At 32.8% G+C, this 25151-nt stretch overlaps 1 protein-coding gene and 1 long non-coding RNA gene across 5 annotated transcripts in view; one reads left to right on the plus strand and one right to left on the minus strand.

The window, feature by feature from the left end:
- LOC105832697 (glycogen [starch] synthase) overlaps positions 1-25151 on the plus strand; it is a 97933-nt gene that overhangs the window by 50799 nt on the left and 21983 nt on the right. For both annotated transcript variants that reach the window (XM_036292476.1, XM_036292475.1), the window contains one exon: positions 18438-18700. In XM_036292476.1, coding sequence (XP_036148369.1) covers positions 18438-18700 — 263 coding nt within the window. The remainder of the gene's footprint in view (positions 1-18437; positions 18701-25151) is intronic.
- On the minus strand, positions 819-24959 carry LOC118647458. 3 transcript variants are annotated; one of them, XR_004964733.1, is made up of 3 exons: positions 21986-24959; positions 7877-8086; positions 819-1074 (listed from the first exon to the last, which is right to left on the minus strand). It is a non-coding gene; the product is annotated as an uncharacterized LOC118647458 (long non-coding RNA). The 3 variants fall into 3 exon arrangements; XR_004964732.1 differs by lacking the exon at positions 819-1074 and adding an exon at positions 5796-7698; XR_004964731.1 differs by lacking the exon at positions 819-1074 and having other exon boundaries at positions 7718-8086.

Below are 25151 nucleotides of genomic sequence, written 5' to 3' on the forward strand. Positions count from 1 at the left end.
AAAATCACTAAACTTCCAACAACGATAACTACGCGAGTAATAAAAATAGGAAGGTTTCTAAAAAAAGAAATTAAAGCTTCAAATGTCTACTTTAAGAATCGATTTATTAAAATTTTGCGTAATGATTTTTTTCAAAATGGCGTATGACAAAGCGAGAGCATGCGAAGTTGATAAATATTAGTCCGAGTTTGCGACGATCCGTGGCGTGAGGCAAGTATCGCAACTTAATTGGATAAAAAGCATGCGATAGAACAGTTTTCCCTTCAAAATGCTTTTTTACTTGTCTTGATACGATGATTTTTTGCTGAGATATGCGCATTTAAGGGGTTACGCCAACCTAGACGGTCGAAAAACAGGCCTAACTTTGATATTTTATTCCTCCTAAACGGGTAGTGGGAATTAAATGAAATTTTGGGTGATTATTGACTTATGTTTCGACAATATAAAAAAAAATTTTTTATTAAACAATGGCGACGAAAAGCAGAAATATGGCCGCCAACACACATTGAGGTTTGGAAAAACGCATTTTGCGGTGACCACTGTCCCGTCTAAACGATCCATCTGAAACAAAAAAACAAAATGGTGTTTTTAAGTTAACAGTAGTGGTTTGTCGGTGACGATCGCCGATTGTCGATTTTATTGTTTGTTACAAAATGGCGATAAGTTGAAGTTGAAATTTAAAAAAAAACGAAAAATTTTTGTCCTTTTTATTTTTTTAATTTTTAATGAAGACCGATTAAAAAAAAATAGATCGTCACCGACAAAAGAATGTTTCTGAGAGTATTGTGTAAAAATTTGAAAACGATCCATCGATTAGTTTTTGAGATCTGGTGGTCACCGACTTTGAAAACCATGTTTTGAGAAAAACGCGTTTAAAGTTTCAAGTTTAGTTCTACTATTGTTAATAGCCGAATTTTGCACTTTACCTCTAGTCGACAATTCTGGGGCCATATGAGATTCCTTCCACATCAATAACAGCAGCGCTCTGTGAAGACTTTTGTTGACAGCGAGCAATCCTTTCTTCGCGCGTCGCCTTCTGCGCTCGTACTTCAGCCACATCGATGCGCGCTCGGTCTTGATTTTTGCAATATGCAGCACAATTCTTTTATTATTATTAATAAATATGCGGCAGCATCTTCATTAAATGTGTATACAGCAATATTGGCAGCAATTTGCACAACTGTGCTGCACTTTTGGCGCTATGCGCCAAATCAGATTGTTCAAACTTTCGTTAACGTTTTGCGTAAATCCACCGACGCATTTCTCCAGTAAATTATCACTAGAAAGTTGTTTTAAAATATTGGACGAATGGCTTTAATCACATCATCGTCCAGTGGCGATTTATGTTGATATTGTTCTAATTCGAGCACTTGAACGCTCGATCCCGTTTTACTCAACTCTCTGTAATTCCGGCATTTTTTCAGATATCAACATAAAACTTTCAGGATATATTCTCGAAACTTGAAGCTTTAAGAAAATGTAATTTAAAAAAATCGAATTTTTTTTCCGCTAGGTTGGTGTAACCCCTTAACCCATTACTTCCCAAGCGGACATTTTATAGTCGATTGGTTTTCGGCATAGAAAAGTGATGAGATCACATGAAAACTTAAAACAAAATATGCTCTTCTACGTAAAAAGAGTTGCTCTTTCAGATTCCGGGGTCAAAATTTCAAAATTTTTTATTGGAAATTAAATATGGCGGCTCAAAGTTGATATAAATTTTTTCATCGACTATTGACTTTTTATAATAGAAAACTTCGAAAAATTTTGTCCATGACTGTTGTAAACGATTGAAGTGACGGAGTTTGCCTCTTTAAAGTATAAACTATGATTATTAATTGATTTTTTTAAGTAGTTCAAGTAGTTCAAGGTGGATTCAGTATGGCGTCCAAATACATGGAAATCATATTTTATTACGATATATGTGTGTGAATAGTCATTTCTCACATTTTCGAGATCGCTGAGTACGAATCTTTAGTCAATTACTCATTTTTCAAAATGACGGATACAATATGCCATAAAAATCATACTTTATTAAAAACTATGCCTCCGAGTACTTATTTTATGTATTTGTGAGATCGCTGAGAACAAATTTTGGGTCTGTTTTTTATTTTCCAAAATAGCGGATACAATATGGCGTCAGAATACACAAAAATCATATTTTACTGTGTACTATGTGCGTGGGTACTGATTGTATATGTTTTTGAGGTTGCTGAATACGAATCTTGAGTTTGATTTATATCTTTCGAATGGCGGATGTAATATAATACACATAGTTTGCAACAAAATCTAATTTTCGTGTATTCTGACGCCATATTGTATCCGCCATTTTGAAAAATGACTAATTGACCAAAGATTCGTACTCAGCGACCTCGAAAATGTGAGAAATGATTATTCACACACATATATCGCAATAAAATATGATTTCCATGTATTTGGACGCTATACTGCATCCACCATCTTGAACTACTTGAACTATTTAAAAAAATCAATTAATAATCATAGTTTATATTTTAAAGAGGCAAACTCCGTCACTTCAATCGTTTACAACAGTCATGGACAAAATTTTTCGAAGTTTTCTACTATAAAAAGTCAATAGTCGATGAAAAAATTTATATCAACTTTGAGCCGCCATATTTAATTTCCAATAAAAAATTTTGAAATTTTGACCCCGGAATCTGAAAGAGCAACTCTTTTTACGTAAAAGAGCATATTTTGTTTTAAGTTTTCATGTGATCTTATTACTTTTCTGAGCCGAAAACCAATCGACTATAAAATGTCCGCTTGGGAAGTAATGGGTTAAAGTAAAAAACTGCCTTATACTTAATAAACCTTGTTAATAAACCTTCGCATAATATTTATACCATATTGTTGCCCACGAAAATTGAAGACGAAAAGCTCTCCAAATTTTTTCGATTCCATGCGTACAGTTCTTATTATTGTCGGAAAATAGTGAAATATTGCCAATGTACGCACGGCTATAACGGAAACACGAGCGCGGTGAGAAACAAGACGATCGTTGTCGCTCGCTGCGAGGCGAGGAGAGCGCAAATAAAATTCATTGCTATTCGCAGCGGTGTTCGTAGCGATAAGCGATGGGGACTAAGGATGGTCGACGATAGCTCATAACTAAAATTTTTTACATAAATTTTTAAACTGTACTACATAAATTGCGAAGCTAAAAAAATTAAAAGTTGATTGAAAACATTAAGAGAATCATTTTATAGTATTTTCATTGATATACTTGAATTTTAAATCAATAAAAGAGAATAATTCGTTGGAAATCCACTACAGCTTATGCTCTTTCGTAATTTTGCAAGCTTATCAGAACTGTATGTAAAATTAATATATTTTGTTTATTTATAAAATGTAAGTAGATGTTTTCACAAACAGCGGACTTCACAATTTGTGGACTTTATTCTAACGTGCAAAATTTCCAAAACGAATAGGAAACAATTAATTGTTCATGACTTATTCGCTTTTATTTCTTTAAAATTCAAGTATATTAATGAAACTAATATGACATTCTTTGCTGTTAAATGGTCTACAAGTATAAAATATGTGGCCAAAAATATTAACCTTACATATTTAATTGATAAAGTTGGAAAATTGCGAGAAAAAATCGGAAGCGGCAGACTTTTAATGAATTATTCAGTTTTATTAATTTAAAACTGTAGTTCATTAAAAATACTATGGCGCATCTTCCGAAAACTGTAAAGTGACCTGCTAGTATAAGGATAATAACAAAATATATTAATTTTACATACAGTTCTGATAAGCTTGCAAAATTACGAAAGAGCGTAAACTGTAGTGGATTTCCAACGAATTATTCGCTTTCATTGATTTAAAATTCAAGTATATCAATAAAAATACTATGAAATGATTCTCTTAATGTTTTCAATCAACTTTTAATTTTTTTAGCTTCGCAATTTATGTAGTATAGTTTAAAAATGAAAAATTCGAGTTATGAGCTATCGTCGACCAACCTTAGTCCCCATCGCTTATCGTTACGAACAACGTTGCGAATAGCAATGAATTTTGTTTGCGCTCTCCTCGCCTCGCGGCAAGCGACGACGATCGTCTTGTTTCCCACCGCGCGTACATTGGCAATATTTCACTATTTTCCGACAATAATTATAAAAACTGTACGCATGGAATCAAAAAAATTTAGAGAGCTTTTCGTCTTCGATTTTCGTGGGCAACACGATGGTATAAATATTATGCGAAGGTTTATTAACACCCTGATATGTATATGTATACACATATATATATACATACATGTACATGTATATGTAATATGTATATGTATGTAGAAATTGTAAGCATTATACACTGAGCAACAAAATTAACGCAACAAAAATTTTTACCAAAATTTTACTCAAAATTAAATAATCGTAACTTTGCGAAAACGTATCCTATTCGAAAGTTCTTTTTATCATTTTAAAGCATGAAGTCTTTACTTTAAAGAGCATTTGTCAGATTTTGATCCTCTCCTTTTTCCTTTTTGGCATCTTTTCAAAAGTAAGAACGTGTTTTGTCTTCAAAAATTTTTGTACTTTGACGCTCTCCATGGGGTGCAGTGAATTTTTTTTGTAAAATTTATAAAAATTATCGTAAAATATGAACTTTTCCCTTCAAATTGAAAAAAATTGAAGTCTGTACGATTTTTTTGGGCGAAGTTATTAAAATTTTAAGAAAAAATGGTCATTTTGACTTTTATCGCTTGTTACTCGTGAACAGATCAACGTATAGCGCTCAACAAAAAAGCATTGGAATGCTGAAAGTTTGCACTTTCAAATGCTATTATTAATTTTTTCATAGATTTATTTTTTCTAACAACAAATCGCATTTTCAAAGATTACGTAAAAAAACGCATATTTTACGGTTTTTATTTATTTCAATGTATTGTCGTGAAGAAAGATCCAATCACGTCGCTAAAGCAAAGTTTTATAGAACGATTACTCCCCAATAATAAACACTAACGTTCTTTAATCAATTACTGCTTGTAAACGTTCTTATATGTTTATGCACCTTTCAATAATTTCCTGCGGAATTTTGTGCCAAATTTGCCTAAGCGCTTTTCCCAACTTATCAATTAATATTTGGAAGTGCAAATTTTCAATTTTCCAATGTTTTTTTGCGGAACGCTATACGTTGATCTATTCACGAGTAATAAGCGATGAAAATCAAAATGACAATTTTTTCTTAAAGTCTTAATAACTCCGCCAAAAAAAATCGTACAGACTTTAATTTTTTTTCAATTTGTAGGGAAAAGTTCATATTTTACGATAATTTTTATAAAATTTACGAGAAAAATTCACTGCACTCCATGGAGCGCGTTAAAGTATAAAAATTTTTTAAGACAAAACACGTTTTTACTTTTGAAGAGATGCCGAAAAGGGAAAAGGAGAGGATCAAAATCTGACAAATGCTCTTTAAAGTAGAGACTTCAAGCTTTAAAATAAAAAAAATAACTTTCCAATACGATAAGTTTTCGCGAAGTTACGATTATTTGAAGTTGAGTAAAATTTTGGTAAAAATTTTTGTTGCGTTAATTTTATTGCTCAGTGTATATAAATATTTAACTGTGCGATATATGTATATATATAGATATATACATACATGTTTATGTATATACATATGTACACTCAGCAGCAAAAAAAGCGGTACACTTAAAATTTCGGAAAATTTTAAATGATCATAACTTGGTAAATAATAAAGATAAAAAATTTTCTTGAAAAGGAAAATAAAGCTTGAAGTGTCCACTTTAAGAATATTTTAATAGCCATTATGCGTGGCTATTTTTTTCAAAATGGCGGATGACAAAGTTAGAGGATGCAAAATTGATAAATAAAGATCTGCGTTTTCGGCGGTGCATGAATCAGGTGTCACAGCCCAATAGAACGAAATGCAAATGAAAATATAGAGCATTAGCTTTAAAATGCTTTTTTACAGAGTTCGATGCGATCATTTTTTGCAGTAATTAAAATTTGAATTGAAAAATAGCTTTTCTCTTTAAACTTGCATAACTCAGCAAAAAATTATTGTATCAAGCTCCGTAAAAAAGCATTTTAAAGATAATACTGTATACTTTTAGAGGATTTTTGTCCCATTGGGCTATGACACCTACTTTACGCCACGCGTTGTCGCAAGCTCGAATACTTATTTATCAACTTTGCTTGCACTTTCCTTGTCATCCATCATTTTGAAAACTTTTGCCTGCAATGTCGATACAAATTTCGAAAAGTATGGTTTCAAATCTTTCAAACCGTTTTTGAAATTTTGTGCTAGGGCAATTAGATGCCGAGATGTTCAATTTTGAATTTGTAACAAGGTCGATTCATTAAGGCTTAAGGGGCTCGGAGGCGTTGCGATTCGTTTAGTTCTTTCATAACTTTAACAGCCAGATTTATTGTTCTCTACATTATTAATTCTCCACGTATCTAGATAAAACGTCAAGGAGCTAATCTAACAAGATTTATAATTTATGATTTTTTATTAAAAAATTTTTAAATGAAAAAAATTTTTAATTATAAAAAATAATTTAAGTATACCTTCACGAAACCGATTTTTGCTTGAATTAACCATTAAGCCGGGAAAAGAACAAGTACAATAATCGCGATGCGATTTCTATCTTTGCGCATGTCTTGATATTGTACAGACGCACTTAAATTGTTGCCACAGTTTCGAACGCGAGGATAGTCAAGGGCGGCCGGAATCTACAACAGGTTACAGCTTGCGTGGCACGCTCCAAGTTCGTGACCTCCCGCTAACAAAATTATCTCTTGGAGAACGTACGCTGTACAATAGATAATCCCTCGCAACGCCGCGATGGTTAACCACTGAACATGTAATCAGATTAAAATGAAATAATCAAGTAGTAGATGAACGACGGAAGGGGAAAAAAGGTCTTTGCATTTATATTTATACATTTGGCTCCAACATGGCGGGACCAATACGATACATCAATTTCACCTTTCCTATTTTTCACTCACTCTTCTAGTACAACACACACTCATACATACACTTTGTAGCCCCAAAATAGCGCTCATGCGAAGATCTTCCTTTTCCTCCTATCGTTCATCTATAGACCTTGAAAATAACTGAATTTAAGCAGAAAGACGGCACCCAAAACAATATACGAACACAAAATAAAATGCGCCACGCTAATGCGCCTACTCCCGAGGCGGGAGAACGCAGGATTTGTGTGGTAAAGCAAAATCGGACACACGCGCTCGTTATAACGAACGACAGCCTACAGACGTTATGTCACAATATATATCAAGATAATTATTTATTTCTATAGAGATAATTATATTACTGGCACAGTTTACTCTTTTGTCTGACAATGTGCTTGGGTAGACATTGGTGGAAGGAAATAAGGTGAGGCAATATGCATCATGTTGAACCAGTCAATAGAGAACGCTGCACAATTGTCGGCCATTACTAGCGGTTTATTTGAATATTATACTTAAACATTCAAACAAATATGAACGAAACATTCATTGCTAGTTAAATAATTTTATTGGACATTTTCTTCATTTTTGTCTTTCCTACTTTTTTTGTTGTTTTCTTAAACCTATTTTGTTCTCGAATTTCTATATTTTATTTTCTGAGCTTGATGTACGTTCTCGTGCGCACCAGACACAAAAGAGCATCACGAGGAACGGAGTCATTCTTCTCTTATAAGATCTGCCACTTTTTGAAAAATGTTTTATTTTTAGTTTCAGTTGATTCGGTCTGTGAAATTCTTTACATACACACACACACGCGCGCGCGCACACACACGCACACACACACACACACACACACACACACACAAATACATCGTTCATAATCTTTTACAGTTTGATAAATTCTTCAGAGGGATACAAACCCGATAACATATATTCCGAGTTATCCAGCGATCCTAAATCTTTTGTTGAATTTCCCAAAAAGGAATACTTGTCCCTGGACTGATAGGCAACATATCCCGCGATGTATTTTAAGCCTCAATTGCAGATCCATTCTCGGTCATCAGTTTTATTGAAATTTTCAAGAAGATTCATTTCTTCTTCTGTTGGCTCATAGTCGTAGAACTGTGAAACTGGTAATGAAAAAAAGTACATGTAAAATAATTTAATGATAGATGTCATTAACAATATAAATAAAATAATGATGATGATTCGTTTTATTAACCGTCAAAATCTTTGTTTAATGGATTCTTTGAAACCTTCAGAAAGCTTCAGTAATTCACAATCATCAGTTTTCATCGGATTGCTCTTATCCATACATTATCTTACTCATTTCATTTTTTATTAGTTTTGTGCGGGATTTTCGGTTGATTTATTGAATTAAATTTCGGCATTAAACACGAACTTTCTGTATTATTTATCTGCTTTATGTAGTTAAGGCATTCCGGAAATCATTGTGTTAACACGCGCATACCACGTTCCGACATTCCTGCGCAGCAACGGAATTCGAGTGTTCTGCGCTAAAGCGAGGAGCCGACGGCCTGGCAGATCATTCTCAACCGCCAATCGAGTAACTCGTTTTTGACAATTCAATACGTAACGACAGTATACGAGCATTTAATCGTATTCGGCTATTACCGCGCTGCTCTACGGCGCGCTTTCTAGTTGCGAACTCTTCCGCGAGCATTGACTGATGTGCTGAAAGGGCACGATCTGCGATTGATTCATGCATCGAAATTAATCTGATTTGCGCTTTCTGAAGGAGTATTGTACGAGTGAATTAAATATTATTTTCGATACTGGTGGACTTATATATTATTTGAGAGACCCGCTTAACTGTCGAGCCTTCTGACAAGGTTGTCCCGGCGATTCTCCAATTAATACTACACAAAACAAGTTTATAGTCCTCTTTTTCTCCACCATCTTTAAAAAATGCATATAAATATTTAATCTTATTCAATTATGTATAATTAATTTTAAACGGCAGGTGCCATTAACAATATAAATAAAATGATGATGAAGAAAATTCCCTTCAACTCTCTTTTTGTTGCTATAACATGTATGGTAATACTTCTATCATAGAAATATTATAGCAGGACATGAGTTTGTTCGTATATTTTGCTTCGGTATTAATCTTTAAAATCATTACTTTGTTTAATGGATTCTTTAAAACCTTCAAGAAGCTTTAGTAATTTATAATACAATCAGTTTTTATCAGATTGCCTATCATCCACATACGTCATTTTACTCATTTTTTATTATTTTACAGTCCTCTTTTTCTTCACCATCTTTTGGAGATTCTAACGAACTCATATTTATCAAAAGTTTATCTTCATTTTATTGTGAGACAGAGTATGAAAGATTTTCCTTCGAAAATCTTTGTCCACAAAAAATTTTGTACTTCCGTCAAACTCAAGTCGAGTGGGTCTGGAACGATGTTTGGCCGAACCGAAAAGAGAGCTGTGGAGTGTTTCCCAAGAATATACCATCGAAGTCTATTTTGTAGATCTATAGCATTAAAATATTATATCCCTCCATATCACGAAGAGAACATATTCTCAATCCATCTTGATTTAGTCGGCAAGTCATGAGAAATTGGATTTTTTTTGACCAGAGGTCATTTTCAAATATGCAAATAAATTTGGCAACAAGCGACAACATAGCGCGATACCCTCCTGAAAAGGAAGATTTCTTCCCGAAAACAGTCATGTTTGTGACGAACTCTTACATTTCTTACAATATTTGGCATTGAGATTCAAGTTGAATGCCAAATCCGTGAAATTCTGAATTTTTTCCATACATCGTTCTACTGTAGAAAATGTCGATCCACTTATTGTATACTTCCAACATACTAACTGCACAGCAATTTTCAAAATTAGCAAGATCTTTTGCAGCACAAGATTGAGTAGCTTTTGCTATACTGTTGGAAAACAATTGTGCGGCCAGTTTCACATTTTGACGTTGAGGGCCTTTTACATCTAAATGATTTTGTATCAACTTATGGGCAATTCTCAAATCTGTTCTTGCTATCGTTCTCAAAAGTAAATGCAAGAGATTCTTGGTTATGTGAATTTTATTATAAAGAAATCCATGATCCACAAAGTGATTTCGTGCCAGTTTTATCATATGGGAGCGTCAGAAAAAACGTAAATACGATATTGATCGTTACTTAGATGTTTAAAATAACAATGTTCATCTTTGCCTGTTCCAATATTCAATTTGTTCCATAGCTTTGCGTTCGTTAGTTCCCAAATCTGATGCTACAGCCACTACCGTGAATACGCATTCAAAAAACTGTTTGATCACTTGCTCCAAAGTTTCTTTGTCGATTGTTTCATCATAATCGGGAGTATCCCATTTGGACACGTAACGATTGGACACGGCTCGATTGGACGCGCATTATTGGACACTGCATGATTGGGAACACACGCGCACATATATGTACACACACACATTCACATGTGTTTGCAGATTTCCAAAACAAATTGCATAGGTTAGCGACTTGGTGCGGATGCGGGAGGAGGCCGAAAGTCCGTGTGTGTATGCGTGTGCGTGCGTGCGTGTGTGTGTGGGGGGGTGCGTGTGCGCAAAGCATTTTATGCACTACACGAGTTTGCGACTTTCCACGCAAAACTAAAGACCTATAATCAAAGATTCGCCAATGGCGAAAACAATTTTGATTGGTCACTTGAGTCACATGGTTTATCCGCCATTGCGTACCCACGCTGGGCGAGGAAGAGGGGAGAGTGCTTTGTGTTGAGCAGTATAGGTTAAAAGAATATGTGTCAGAAATTATAAGGTAATTCAATCTCTGCACTCTAAGGTCACTATATTTTGACGATACACTCAGGAAGAACAAGAAAAATTAAATTTGCATCTGTTATATGGCTGCGTACAACTTGGAGCAGGCTCGCATTGTTTACTATCTCCACTACTCCAGACCCCAGCCCCAGACCCCAGCCCCCGGCACCAGCCCCCATCCAGTCTCCGTATGGGTACAAGATGATGGATAGCAGTCATGGTGAGGGGCCATTGGCGCATCTTTGATTATAGGTCTTTACGCAAAACGAGATGCTCGTAAAAATACGTATATAGACGTTTGAAATTTACATCTTTTTTCTGGTAGTGCGATGCTTTTTTGGCCAGATGTTTCTAAAGTTAGATAATCTGAACCTATGTCGCTCGTCATAACACCTTTTTGTACCATTTAATATGGGTTCCCAGATAACACACGGACGTCCTCAGGACGGACTTCGTGGATATCCTGAGGACATCCTGATTTTATCCCGGGACGTCCTCAGGACATCCTGAGGAATAGCAAACGAGCGCCACTTTTTAGTCCTCAGGACATCCTGAGGACAGTCCATCGGATGTTCCGAGGATACCATAGGATTTCCTCAGGACATCCTCAGGACATCCTCAGGAATAGCAAACAATGACTTTTTGTCAGTTTTTTTTTTTTTTTTTTTTTTAAGGATTTTTGATAAATGTATCGATTTTTTTATAAGAATTGAAACGTTTCTCAGAAAAATTTAAAAAATTAAAAATTCCGATTAATTTAGAAAATTTTTTAAATATTTCTAAGTATTTTTAACAGTTTTTGAGAATTGAAAAAAAACTTTAACAAAAAATTAAAAGTTCAAATTATCTCTACGATAATTTTGTAAGAGGAAGAAGAGACTATACATGTTTCAGCGACAGTTGTACCTGTTAAAGCATGTTTAATCTCTGTATCCGAGAAAACGGTCACCCATCCAAGTATCAACCATCGCCGACGATGCTCGACTTCGAAGACCATACGCTTCCTAACGCTTCGTGATGATCCATGAGTATTTCTTGTTTATGCATACATATTTGTTATTGATCATTACAGTAGATGTTGTCAGAAGGATGAAACATATATAGTTAACTTATATTTTTATAAATAAATATAAAGTTTTACAGTTTTTTAAAATCATTTTTACATATGCGCGCGAAATAGCATGTGGAATAATTTATTAAAAAAACTGTTTTTGCGCCGTTTGTATAAAATAAAATAAAAAAATTATTTAATGTCATCTTTTATAATTTTTTAGTATTGCTAATATACCATATTGTTTCAATAAATGTAGACATTCAATCTAACTTTGAAGTCAACATTTTTACACATTTGATTTTGCAATACATTCTAGAAATACGTACGATATTCAAAGATTTCTCACTTGCTATATTAATTTACCCGTCTTTTTCAAAAATTACTATACGTCCAGGATGTCCCTGAATACTATTTTAGGATGTCCTGAGGACTTTCGTAGGATGTCCTGAGGACTCTCTTAGGACGTCCTGAGGACTTTCAGAATATCATATTCTTAGAACATTCTGGGCTATCTAAAATGTCTGGTATTTATACAGTCATTATATTTAGTTTATTTTCAGACATTTTGTAGCTAATGAAACTCTTTATACAATATTTTAAGAATAACGTTTTCAGCTAGAATACATATATCCTCAGGACATCCCAAGGATGTCCTCAAGACATGAGTAAAATTTCAATTTATATTAATACTATTACAGAATTTAACATTCTAAACTTACTTTAAAAGTCAAATTTATACATAAAATATTTACAATAATACAACTATTATATTCTGACAAGATCCCAGGACATCCCGGGACATATTCAGGATGATCCTGAGGACGTCCTGTGCTATCTGGGTTTTATATTTAACAAAGACTTGTAACTCAGTTGAAAGTAAATATATAGTGTTTAAACCACTTTCGGCATTATCTTTCTGGTACATGACGCCGGGAAGTTTACAGCAGCGATCCCCGATACCGTATCCCGTGGTCAGGGGCACAACATAACCTTAACTTTCGAAAGCAGTCTGGCGTTTTAAAATATCCAATATGGCTGCTTTAATATGGTAGCTGGAAAATACACACCAGAAGATTTTACTTATTTAGAATTTATTATTATGATGAATTTTCTACGGGAAAACCATTTTTAAGGGTATTCGAGAGTGCTCTTTCGCAATTTGGCTTCAATTTTTGATTTCATAGATCTTTAAGGTTTGAAAATAAGGGTGGAAGGCGTGATTTCGCAATTCTTTAAATTCTGTTATCAATCAGTGAAACAAAAAGTTTCTATTACATATTTCAATTAGTTTTCGGAGAATCCATACGTTCTCTATTTTTCTCGACTCTCAGAATGAAAATTAGGAGTACGGGGTAGATTTTTTTTTAAATGTTGATAATACAGATGCAGAGTGTGTGATATGTCGTTTTCAACATTTTTTTGCATGCTTATATTGAATTTTGGTAAAAAAATGACCATATCTTGTTACCCCCATTCAATTTTCCAAAATTCAAAATGGCAGATCCAAGATGGTAGACAAAGTGAAAAAGGCTTTAATCTTCATAAACTTTAAAATGTTGGAGTTTCTGGAATCGCTGATTACAAATCTGATATTACTTTTTCAAAATTCAAGATGGCAGACAAGAAAGTAATAATAAAAAACTTGAAAAATCGTGAAATCACGCCTTTCGCCCTTATTTTCAACCCTTAGAAATCTATGAAATAAAAAATTGACGCCGGATTCCGAAAGAGCGCCCTTGAATACCCTTGAAAATAGTTTTTCCGTAGAAATTTATCATGATTCGAATTAAATTCACATATAAGTAAAATTTTTTGGTGTGTACACAGTTTTTAGTCACTATATTGGAAGTGCGGTATTGGATTTTTTAAAACGTCAAAGTGCTATCGAAAGTTGAGATTATGAGCTACATTTTAGTCACTAGCAGAAATTTTTAAGATTTTTTTGTAATGGAAGGAAGGGGGGGCCGTTGATAGAGAATATCCCCTACATATATGTATATATCAAGATAATTATTTATTCTTGTGTAGATAATTATATTACTAGCACAGCTTCCTTTTTTGTCTGACAACGTGCTTAGGTACAGACTGAAAGTGAATATAACAAAGAAACGCAGGCTCATCTCACTCGCAGTACCTTCAATCACCAAACACAGATGGTGCCTCACATACCAGAAAATACAAATATATCTCTTTGACTATATAAGTATGGACTGCCAGTAGCTAACTTCAGAATGGTAGCTAAGATGTGTCGCGCCACCATTGACCAATTGAGAAATTCGAGAACTAAAATAACGTCAGCTGTTATGAAGCCTGTGCTCAGAGCGTTTGGAGTTTGTCAACAGTATTCAGAATTATTTATTAGTATTAATAAAATAGATGTTGATTAAAGTAACATTTTTACTGTTTTTTTTCCAGTGATAAAAATAATACACAAAGTTATTTTTTTGATATACACGATTAGATACGTACAAAATAATAATCGTTGCAGCACAAGTTTTCAATTTTTTTAGAATAAATAAAAAGTAAAATGCTTCAAATGTATTTAATAAAATGATGCATTAAGAAATGTATTTATTTAATAATTTTAATACGCATTCTTATGAAACTATGGAAATTTTTAGCATAATAGAAAACCACAGATACATATTAATAAAATTAATTCCTCAGTTATTTTTAAAAATAAAATTATATTATTATAGAAAACATATTACTTTAAAAAAATGTATAATACATTTCTTTGACATAACACTTAACAAAAACTATTTTTTTTTTTCAATATATATTGAAAAATAATAGTTTTTGTTAAGTTATTTCGAAGAATAATGTTCAACTATTATTATTTATTATATATTTTATATTGTATTAAAAATCTTATGTTAAAATTTTGTTTTATTAAAACGTTTTTTTATTAAATATATTTTAATTTTAAATATCTAAATACATATACTATATTTTAATTATTTACATTTAACAATAAAAGTTTTTTATATATATTTGTGTAACTTATTTACACTTTAAATTTATTTTCTGACATTACATTATCTTTATTTTTATTAGTTTGTTTTCATTTAAGTCTATAATATTTTTAGTTTTTAATATTTATGTTATATACTATTTGTAAACTGAGGTTCATAGCTAGAGTCTATATTTACAATCATTTTTAGTTTATTTTCACATATTACAAGAATTATTTTATTAGTTACGGTCTTAAATATACAATCCAACTAAGAACAATAGTTATAGAATATAAAATATATTTTATTTTAGTTAATGCTTTTTATGATGCGTTTATATTTTCCGCTTTTTGGTCGATGCGGCGGAACCTAAATCTCATGTTGGCTATGGATATCAGTACAGAAGTGAATAGGAAAAGTGGGACACTGGCAGTTCATACTTATATATTCAAAGATGTACCTATACATTCAACAATAATAATACCAACATAAATGATCGGACACAGTAGTATTTCCAAATCGGACACAGTCCCGATTAGACACGCACCCGATTGGATACGGTCCCGATTGCGCACTACCCCGATCAGACATAATCTTAATCGGACACAGACCTTATTGGACACCAATGAAATAACAGCATTGAACACCACAGCGATCGAACACATAACGTTTGAATTGGACACAGAATTAATCGTACACCGACCCGTTTGCACATGGATCCGATTGCACATGGACTCGATTGCACACGGACTCGATTGCGCAACGACTCGTTTGCACGGATTTGTTTATGCACGGACCCGTTTATGCACCGACTCGTTTACACACGGACCCGATTGCACACGATACGATTCCGCATCGCAAAATAATGCAAAAACAATGTTGACCCAATATTGAGATGTTCTGAGTCAAAATTACAATTTTCAGCTCATCCAAACTACCCATAGCATATATTTGCCAGTTTGCGTGGAAAGTTGCAAACCTATGTGGTGCTTCGCGCGCACGCACGCACGCACGTACGCACACACGGAGGGTGCAAGGGGGGCTTTGGCCCCTTCCCACATCCACTTAGTCCAAATCGCTAACCCATGTACTATCTGCGATGCATAATTATCGTGTACAATTGGGTCCGTGTGCAAACGGGTCGGTGCGGAAACGAGTCCGTATGCAATTGGATCCGTGTGCAAACAGGTCAGTGCTCAATCGGGTCCATGTGCAATTAATTCTGTGTCCGATTCAAACACTATGGCCGGTATTCATAGTCGAATCTTATTCAAGACCCATCTTAAGCACGATCTTGAGACGTCAATGCTGTTATTTCATTGGTTAAGTAAGTCTCAAGTCGGCTCGAAGCTAGACTTAAGACAATTCTTGAACTTAAGATCTGACTATGAATACCGACCTATGTGTTTAACCGCTGTTGTGTCCGATTGGGGCGTTGCACAATCTGGACCGTGTCCAATTGGGACTGTGTCTGATTGTTTATTTGTACAATCGGGACAGTCTCGTAGTTACATTACTGTTCGCTTGTTCCAATATAAACAACGGATTAATATTTTAATTTCATAACTTACAAGGGAACTGACGGAAGTGTTCCTCACCGATTTTAATGCGCTTTGGATGTGTAGAACATAAGAAAATATTTGACGCGTATTTTTTTAGCGGCGTATCTCGATGTTTAGGGATTGAAACCTTCAAAAATAACGCTTTTTTTTGTTTCTGGCGAATATCTTTGAAGATGTAAGGTTTATGAAAAAATGTTGTATACAAAAGTTTTATGGCATTTTATGCTCTTTACAATGGTATATCTATATTTTTCAAAAATTTTAAATTTTATATTTATTTTTACCTCCACCCCTTTTTGCAACATTTTGAAAATTTTGTAAGGACAAAAATTAAAGAGCATTAAAAGCCAACTCCATTCATATGTAATAACATATGAATGGATTTCACCATTTCCAATTAGTAGCAAAACGTGATAATAATCTCTTGCTATAGGCGCCGCACTAGAAATGGTGTTGCGTTATTTCTTTAGTCGTGTTACACTCAATAATTGCCTCTTCGTTATATTTTAATATTATAGTAAAAAAAACAGATTAATCTTACGGATTAAATTACATAATACCCAACGTGTTACACGATATAAAACATAAATGCATATATATAACAAAAGTAGCATATATACGTACGTGCGTACGTACATTTTCATTATTACAAATGCAAATATAGATTAATATAAAGCAAAATATACTTTTAATATTGAAAAATACAAATTTTAATATAACAAAGTATATCAAGAGAAAAGTATAAAAATAGACTGCAATAACTATTTGATATTATTTACACTATATGCACATAGCACACTTTGATAATAAAAATAATAAGATATAACTTAATTTAATAAGTTTGAAATATTAATTAAAAAATATTATGAAGCAAAAATAAAAAAAAGAATAAAGGAAAAGGGAAAAGAGATTGGAATAATTGTTACAAACATAATTTTATACAAATAAAAATTTTTATCAGGCAGAAGTAAAAGAATTTGTTGCATGGGTCAGAGATCTGCAAACAGTGAAAATTTTTTTATATACTTAAAATCGAATTTTAATTAAAACAACTATTTCGTCTCAAAGTAAAATGTTTTGAAAATAATCTGTAATTTTTTTAAGTCACTAATGCCAATATTTTCTTTGTGGCAACCATTTTTGTTTGTTGGGGTTCCTACCTATGGTGTAAGTTTTCAGCCGCACCAAAATGCTCTCGATGATTAGGACAACATAAACATGGCTCTTGACTTATGTGTATGCATAAGTCATCATTGAGAACATTTTGTTGCTGGCGGCCGAAAACTTACACCATAGGTTTCAACAGACTTAGGGTATCGGTTATAAATTCCACTGAAGTGTACTGGGTAAGGGTTAAAAATATTGCACATGAAATGTGAAAGATTGAAAACTTTTTGTAACAATTAAGTTCTACATAGATATGTATTTATTAGGTGTACAAATAAGTTTCCGCCGTTTTTTATCAAAAAATTGGGCATTTATTGTGAAAGAACGGAACTTATGATTTATTCAAAGTATTGTCCAAGTGCAAGTTCATCTTCCGTTTGGCAATCTTGATCCAATAATGCTTCCAATTCCGCGTCTTCATACTTTCGGCCTTCCGCTACGTTCTTTGTCTTCGATGTCAAATTCACTGTTCTTAAACTTTTGAAACCACTCACGACAACTTCTCTCACTTAAGGCAGTCTCACCATATGCTTCTACAAGCAATCGATGCGCCTCAGCTGCAGATTTCTTCAAATTGAAGAAGTAAATCAAAAGTTCCCGCAAATGACGCTTATTCGGCTCAAAACTCGACATTTTTGCACACAAAAGAATATATTATACTGATAAAAATTCACCAATATTTTAAGGTTATGTTGTTCACAGATGTCCAACCTTACGATAATGGCGTTCTACATCTGACAATTTTAACCATAACTTACTGGTGGCGCCAACTTTTGTCAAACGACGGAAACTTATTTGTACACTTAATAATATAAAATACAATATAATATTTCAGCAATATTATCTCTGAATTTTTGCAAAGTTACTATAACATTACAGGAATGTTCTGTATGCTTTAGGTACATTAAATAATGTATTAATGTGTTTAATAATATATTTTTTACAGTTCAGTGTTGATGAAGAAGCGGGAAAACGTCAGATATATCATAGATACTGCATGGAACGTGCAGCTACACATCTAGCACATGTATTTACAACAGTTTCGGACATTACTGGTTTTGAAGCCGAACATTTGCTCAAACGCAAACCTGATATTATTACACCGAACGGATTAAATGTAAAGAAATTTGCAGCACTGCATGAATTTCAGAATTTACATGCTATTAGTAAAGAAAAGATACATGAATTTGTGCGAGGTCATTTTTATGGGTTTGTATCAAATGTATCAAATTTTTCTTTATAAATATTATAATAAAAATTTTATAGATTTTATTATGAAACAAACGTCCGCGCGCGCGTAATAAGAGGCACAAGAAATGGAACATTTAAATATTTCTATGTACAACAGCACTAAAAGATTGCAGCCACATTGTAACAATCTTCCATTGTAATAGTACAATATTGCAATTACAGATTCTCGATAATTGGCCGAAAACAGGGCTATAGAAGAGGAAAATTCTTGAAAAAAGCGTATTACTGCATTCTCTCGCGTGTACACGATGCGCAGTCGTCTGCGTTGGGTTTATAGTGTCCGTATGTATATTGTGCCAGTGCAAAGTCACATCCTAACCTCTATTACATCTAATTTCTGTAAAATACTGTAGCTTTGATATTTTCTTCTTTTACAATTTTCTTTGTCTTTCTCTGACATTTTCACAATTAAGCACTACGTAATTAATAATTACAGTTATAAGCGCGTTTATTTTGATAACGTCGCAAGCACACAAGCAAAAGTAACCTCACACATGCGGAGGGGTGTGTTACGCTAGGCCGCAGGCGGCGCGCAGCACTTATCGACGTAGTGGAGGAATCTGGGAAAGCCGCATTCGTGTGTGTGAAAGGGAGTGGTGTATTATCGTGCGGCCAATTATCGAGAGTCTACTGTATACTGCGAAATGTTCATGAATTATTGTTGCATTGTAGCTACAATGTAATGTCCGCTTTATAGAAATTTGTAATAAAACATCATAGCAACATTGCAATACAATGAATTTGCATCAGTATAATGTTTTTTTGTTCAAATAATGTTAAGATATAATGCTCGGTTATAAGCAGCCAAAATATAAAACAAGATCAATAAGCGAGCTACATAAGATGTTATCTATAAACAGAATTATTAGAATGCAAGTATTTAATAAATTTCAAAACGTTTTGACTATATCCAGTCTTTCAGTAGCTTATAAACATATTAATCGTTATTAACAATAATGTACAAGTCATAAACGTTGGAAAAAGAATATGGAAATATGCAAAGATACGTAACAATAATTAACCCTAGAATGATAAATTTATTTTTTTCACCTCAAACGTCACACTGGATTATAAATGTACCACAAGTTGTTTCCTTTTCAGGCATTCTGCATGAAGATGGACTAAATAAATGAGACGTTTTTAAGTCGACACAGCTGGCAGATTTTATTGAATATTATATTTACAGTCTGACGATTACTGTGTACCAATTAAAACATACATTGTCACCCTTAATATTCTTGTACTAATATATTTTTAAAAATTATATATTATTAATTTCTGTTATCTTTATATGACACGATTAGTTCATGTATTATCACTCATAATTATGATTCGCTGACACGAGTTACAATTTTATATGTGATTGTACATTACTTGAAAAGAGCCCAAAGCAGGGCCGAAACATCGTAAATATAATATTCAATAAAATCTGCCAGTTGTGTTGACTTAAAAAACGTCTCGTTTATTTCAAATCATTACTGGCGACTTTAAAAATTATTACCATTGACAAGATGGACTAAATTCTATATTATGCTATATGAATCTTTCTGTTTTTCATGACAAATACGATGATATAATCCATGTTTAGGGAGAAAAAAGTTTACCGTTCTAAGGTTAAGTTAAATAAAAAATAATAAATTAATTAAAACACCAATTAGAATTAAATGTAATGATGAGTCAAATGAGTCAATAAAATAAAACACAGTAAAAGAGCAAAGGTCAATTGTATCAGATTAGCCAAGTTATAAAATTAGTTGAAGCACTATTTTTCCATTTGGAGGCGAAAAGTTGAAAGAACAATTATTTTTAACGTTACGAAGGCACATATATTGAAGTATGTATGAAAAAGTAGTTAAAACGTATTTACATGTTAGAAATTTAAAAAAAGTAAAATTTAGATTAAAAAACTTACATATGTCTTGATTTCTTGAATAAAAATAGAAAGACGGTTAAATTACAATTCCATGTTATGGGTTAAAAGTATAATAGATGTATAAGAAACGGCAAAAGCAGTTGTCATGATCGTCTGATACAAATAAAACCTATGTATATTTTGTTTTATTCAAAGGGCAATGAACTAAACAAAAACAAGAATCATCAAATAATGTTTTATATAAGAATTTATTGTTTAATATAAATAAGTATGTTACACTATTTTATTTTAATTTAATTACAAATTTTATTTGTAATTATTTTGTACGTTTGACTATCGTCAATACGATTTAAACGAAAATCGATTATTGTTAATATCTTTCATATGTAACTATTACAAAATAGTATGTACATTGTGCAATAACTGCGGAAGATCAGTTATTTTCTACGAGTGCGTTCACGAATGGAAAACATCGATCCGCACATATTGCATACCATATTTTTATAGATTAGTTAATTAAGGTTAAGTTTGCCAAAGCGTCGGTAATTCTGCGAGTTGCCGTATACATATCGCGAGATAACGTACATGTGAGGTAACAAAAACAGATATAAAAATTATCAAACGTATACGAAAATGCTCTGAAAAGTTTATCACGACTTACGTCATTAGAGGACAAAAGTGTAGTAATGTTAAAATATTGAAATCGGCGATTTTGCATCTGAAATATTTAACCCTCTGCCTACACACCTTCTTTTTCTCCCAATTCCTACACACAGGGGTTACGCAAAATTTCGTTGACTTATATCTCCAAATGTATTTAATCAATTTTAACTTTTTTTTTTTTAATCGAAAGGAAAAAAAACTCTGAATTGTGATGGTTTTGGCTGAAAAGTCGAAGATATTAAAAGAAGAGGATTTTTGAAAAGAATGAGAAAGGAACGAAAAATTTTTGTAAAAATTTTCCTTTTTTCAAACGCCTGTATTTATTAGAAAAAAATATATAAGATAATTAAAATGGTGATCAATGGAAAGGGGAAGAGTTGTACTTTAAGAATCTATCGTCAGTTTTTTTATTTTGTTCAGAAAATATATTTATTTCGTAATGTGAATTTAGTAAAAAATGAATGCAGTTTAAACACAATAGTAAAAGAAAATAGTAATATTTATTTAAAAAACAATTATTAATACACAGAAACATAATTATTAATACAAAAAATATTTATTACAAAAGATTTTGTTATAGAAAAAATTTTTAATTTGTAATGCTACAATTGCAGCATATTTTCGCAAAGTGATTATGACATTGGTAATATATATAAGTACTGTATGCGTAAATGATACGTAATGAACAAAAAAATAACTTTACTTACCCGTCAAATTTGGAACTTTTCCATTTTTTTTGTTACGTTCCCTACACACGGGGTAACTGTAATCCCAACACAAACTTTCGATGCTCCTACTTCTGTTGTTTTCAGAACATTCACAACGCCCAAAAAGGAATAAGTAAAGCACAGTTCAAACTCCCCCCCCCCCCGGTTCCAGCGTCCCCTTGCTAAATACTTTTAAGTAGCGAACATTTTAAAATCGACTGGGGTTACCGTAACCCCGTGTGTAGGCAGAGGGTTAATGTTTAGTTTCTCGTTGATTTTCTTGTGTGTGTGCGTGCGTGCGTTTGAGTGTGCGTATGGGTATTCTACATACATTTGATTCTCTTTAGGGTTAAAATTTTTTACATGGGTCATTTAAGGGGCTATTACAGTGCGACGCCCGAAAAAATAAGTTATTTTTAATGAATTTTTTTTAAGTATTGCATGTATTGGTACAAACTTTTTTTTCACTGAAAGGTACACTTTTAAAGAATAGAAAACAATTTTTTTGTTGCATAAAAATATATATTTATTTAACGATTTATGAACATAAGGCCAAAATATGTTGTTAGCGGAGGTAATTTGAGCTCTCGAGGTAGTCTGAAACATAAAATTTAACAAGATTCTTAACCCTCAATTCCTACCGTGTTTTTCGGCACTCTCTAACCTTACCTATGGGTCGTTTTCGTCTTTGCTCTTGTTGACGGTTAGTAGAGATACAAGGAACTGACACCTAGTTTTGACCATGGTATAAAGACAAGGGTATGCTCATGCGCATGCTACCAATCAGAATTGCCAAAGTGTGACGTCACAAATAAGCGGTAAATTTAAAACTGCTGATTCTAAATAGCTTGTTAGTAGCATTCTCGTTAGATATATTATTTTAATTTTAAATTTGCAAGAAAGAATTTATTGTGAAGTAATAGTTTATGAATTAATAAATATCTTGTCACAGTTTATAAATTAATAAATATAAATAAACATTACACACTTAATAAATATAGAAAAGTATACAAAACGAATACATAAAAATGTCAATACATTTTTCGTATGAAACTTCGAAAGAAACTATGTACTTTGTAGGGATAGTTAAATGACAAGAATAATAAAAACATATATAAAAATGCTATGAAAAAGATTTATTATTGGTAAATTTGGTTAACTTTTTTTTCTTATTTTTAAATCTATTTTTTAAAGCAATAATTCGATTAATTTCTCGTACTCTAATGTAGGTTCTTGTCCTAATAAGACATAACAAGACTTCTCTTGGCAATTCAATAGGTTTTAATACAATTTCTACTCTATTCGCAAGTTTTTTGAAGATAAATTTGTCTTTGCTAAGCTTTAAACTGATACTTACAAAATTCTCTGTTCATGACATGTGCAGCTTTTAAAAGCTCAGGTGATGGGTACATGCATTTCCCTCGGGAAATGAATTGTAACCAATCTTGGTCATTATTAGTTGGTAACTCACATGTTTGAATACCTAGTGTATCATGTTTATTTTTGAACCTGTATGCTACATAGCCAGCTATATATAGTAAACCTTGAGCTTCAATATTGTCGACAATTTCCATTTCATCTAAGGATTTTAATAACTGTTCTTCTTCTAAAGTAGGAATATATACTAAATTGAAACATGGAACGCAATTTTTCTTATCATTACTTTCATTCTCCATTAACAATTGTTCTTCGACATGATAGATTGTTTCTTCTTCGTTTGCGTACGGACTTAACATTTCACTTAAAGTATACTCTTCACAATTATTATTATTATTGTTAAACGGATATTAAACAGCATAGATTTTGTTCGCTTTCTGTGACATTTGTATTTTTGCAGAAAGTTATCGTAGAAAATTTTCCTAATATGTAACGTTTCATTCTATACTTAAAATCTAAGGCTGATGGTTGATCGTTTGCACCACCACCATTCGATCTTATAAAAGAAAAAAAATTTTCCAATACATCTTGGTTTAACCTATTTGTTATCACATATTTAATATCAGTCATAATATACTTTTCGATTAAGTACGGTAATAATTGTTCCAAAGAATTATTGCTTACGATAAACCCTTTCTGAAATAATATTAAACTTTTGTGCCTTCCTACTCTTAATTTGTACATGAAAGACGTCACTTTGTGAAGTATTGCATTTTGTTCTTCTAAGTTTTTGCCGTACGCATTTTTTCCTGAATGATTGCCATACATCGATTTTGAATTAAATATATCAAACCAGTCGTTCAACAACTTGGTCATACATGATGTTTTCATCCACTCTACATTTTCAAGAAAACCGTTTTGCCCACACCATTGTAATGCAGAAGCAGTATTAGCAGACAGTAGTTGAACAGCTGGAAGTACTTTTTGTCGCTCAGTACCTTGCAAGTCTAAATGGTACTGAGATATATTTTGTATGCCACTTTCAAATCCTTACTATTAATAGCTAATATCCGTTCCAAACATTTTTTATTAACAATTACTCCGTTGTCCAATTACTTCACGTTGAACTCATTATCGAGGAAATGATTACGCACAAGTTTAATGAGATGAGGCATATCTGTAAAAACAAAAATTTTTAGTTCTATACAAACAGGATGCTGAAAGTAACATTTTTGGGTGCAATTCCTATTTCTAATTTTGACCACAATCACATATTACTCGAACTCATATCACTCGTCATAGCAACAACCGTATAACCGATATTATATATTTCTAAAATAACATGCAGAAGCGTACTTTTAGTCATAGGTTCATCAAAGTTATAGTACACTGGCTGTTTCGAATTAGAAAATAAGCTTCGTATCATGACACATTGACACGTTTTGTGAGATCCAACGACCTGCTCATATTTGCGATCTATCGCAATTTTATTAGACAGATAGACTTCATCAAATGTTAGTATTACCAATTTTTCATAATCTTTGAAACCTTTTCCTTTCTGTTTCATGCACTCGAGCACACACGATATAATACCTGTTTCTACTTTGATAGAACTTGCTCACCTTCTGAGCGTTGATAGACCAGGGAGCGGTATGTGCAAAACATTCCTTAAATATCGATACGCTTTCGGACTGACAGATCGTAACGACATAGCATTTGCTATATCTTCTGAAGACCATTTTATATGGTCCTTACATGACTTTAGTATTATCCGTATTTGCCCCGGAGT

The sequence above is a fragment of the Monomorium pharaonis genome, chromosome 9 (assembly GCF_013373865.1).
Source record: "Monomorium pharaonis isolate MP-MQ-018 chromosome 9, ASM1337386v2, whole genome shotgun sequence".
Classification (NCBI taxonomy): Eukaryota; Metazoa; Arthropoda; class Insecta; order Hymenoptera; family Formicidae; genus Monomorium; species Monomorium pharaonis.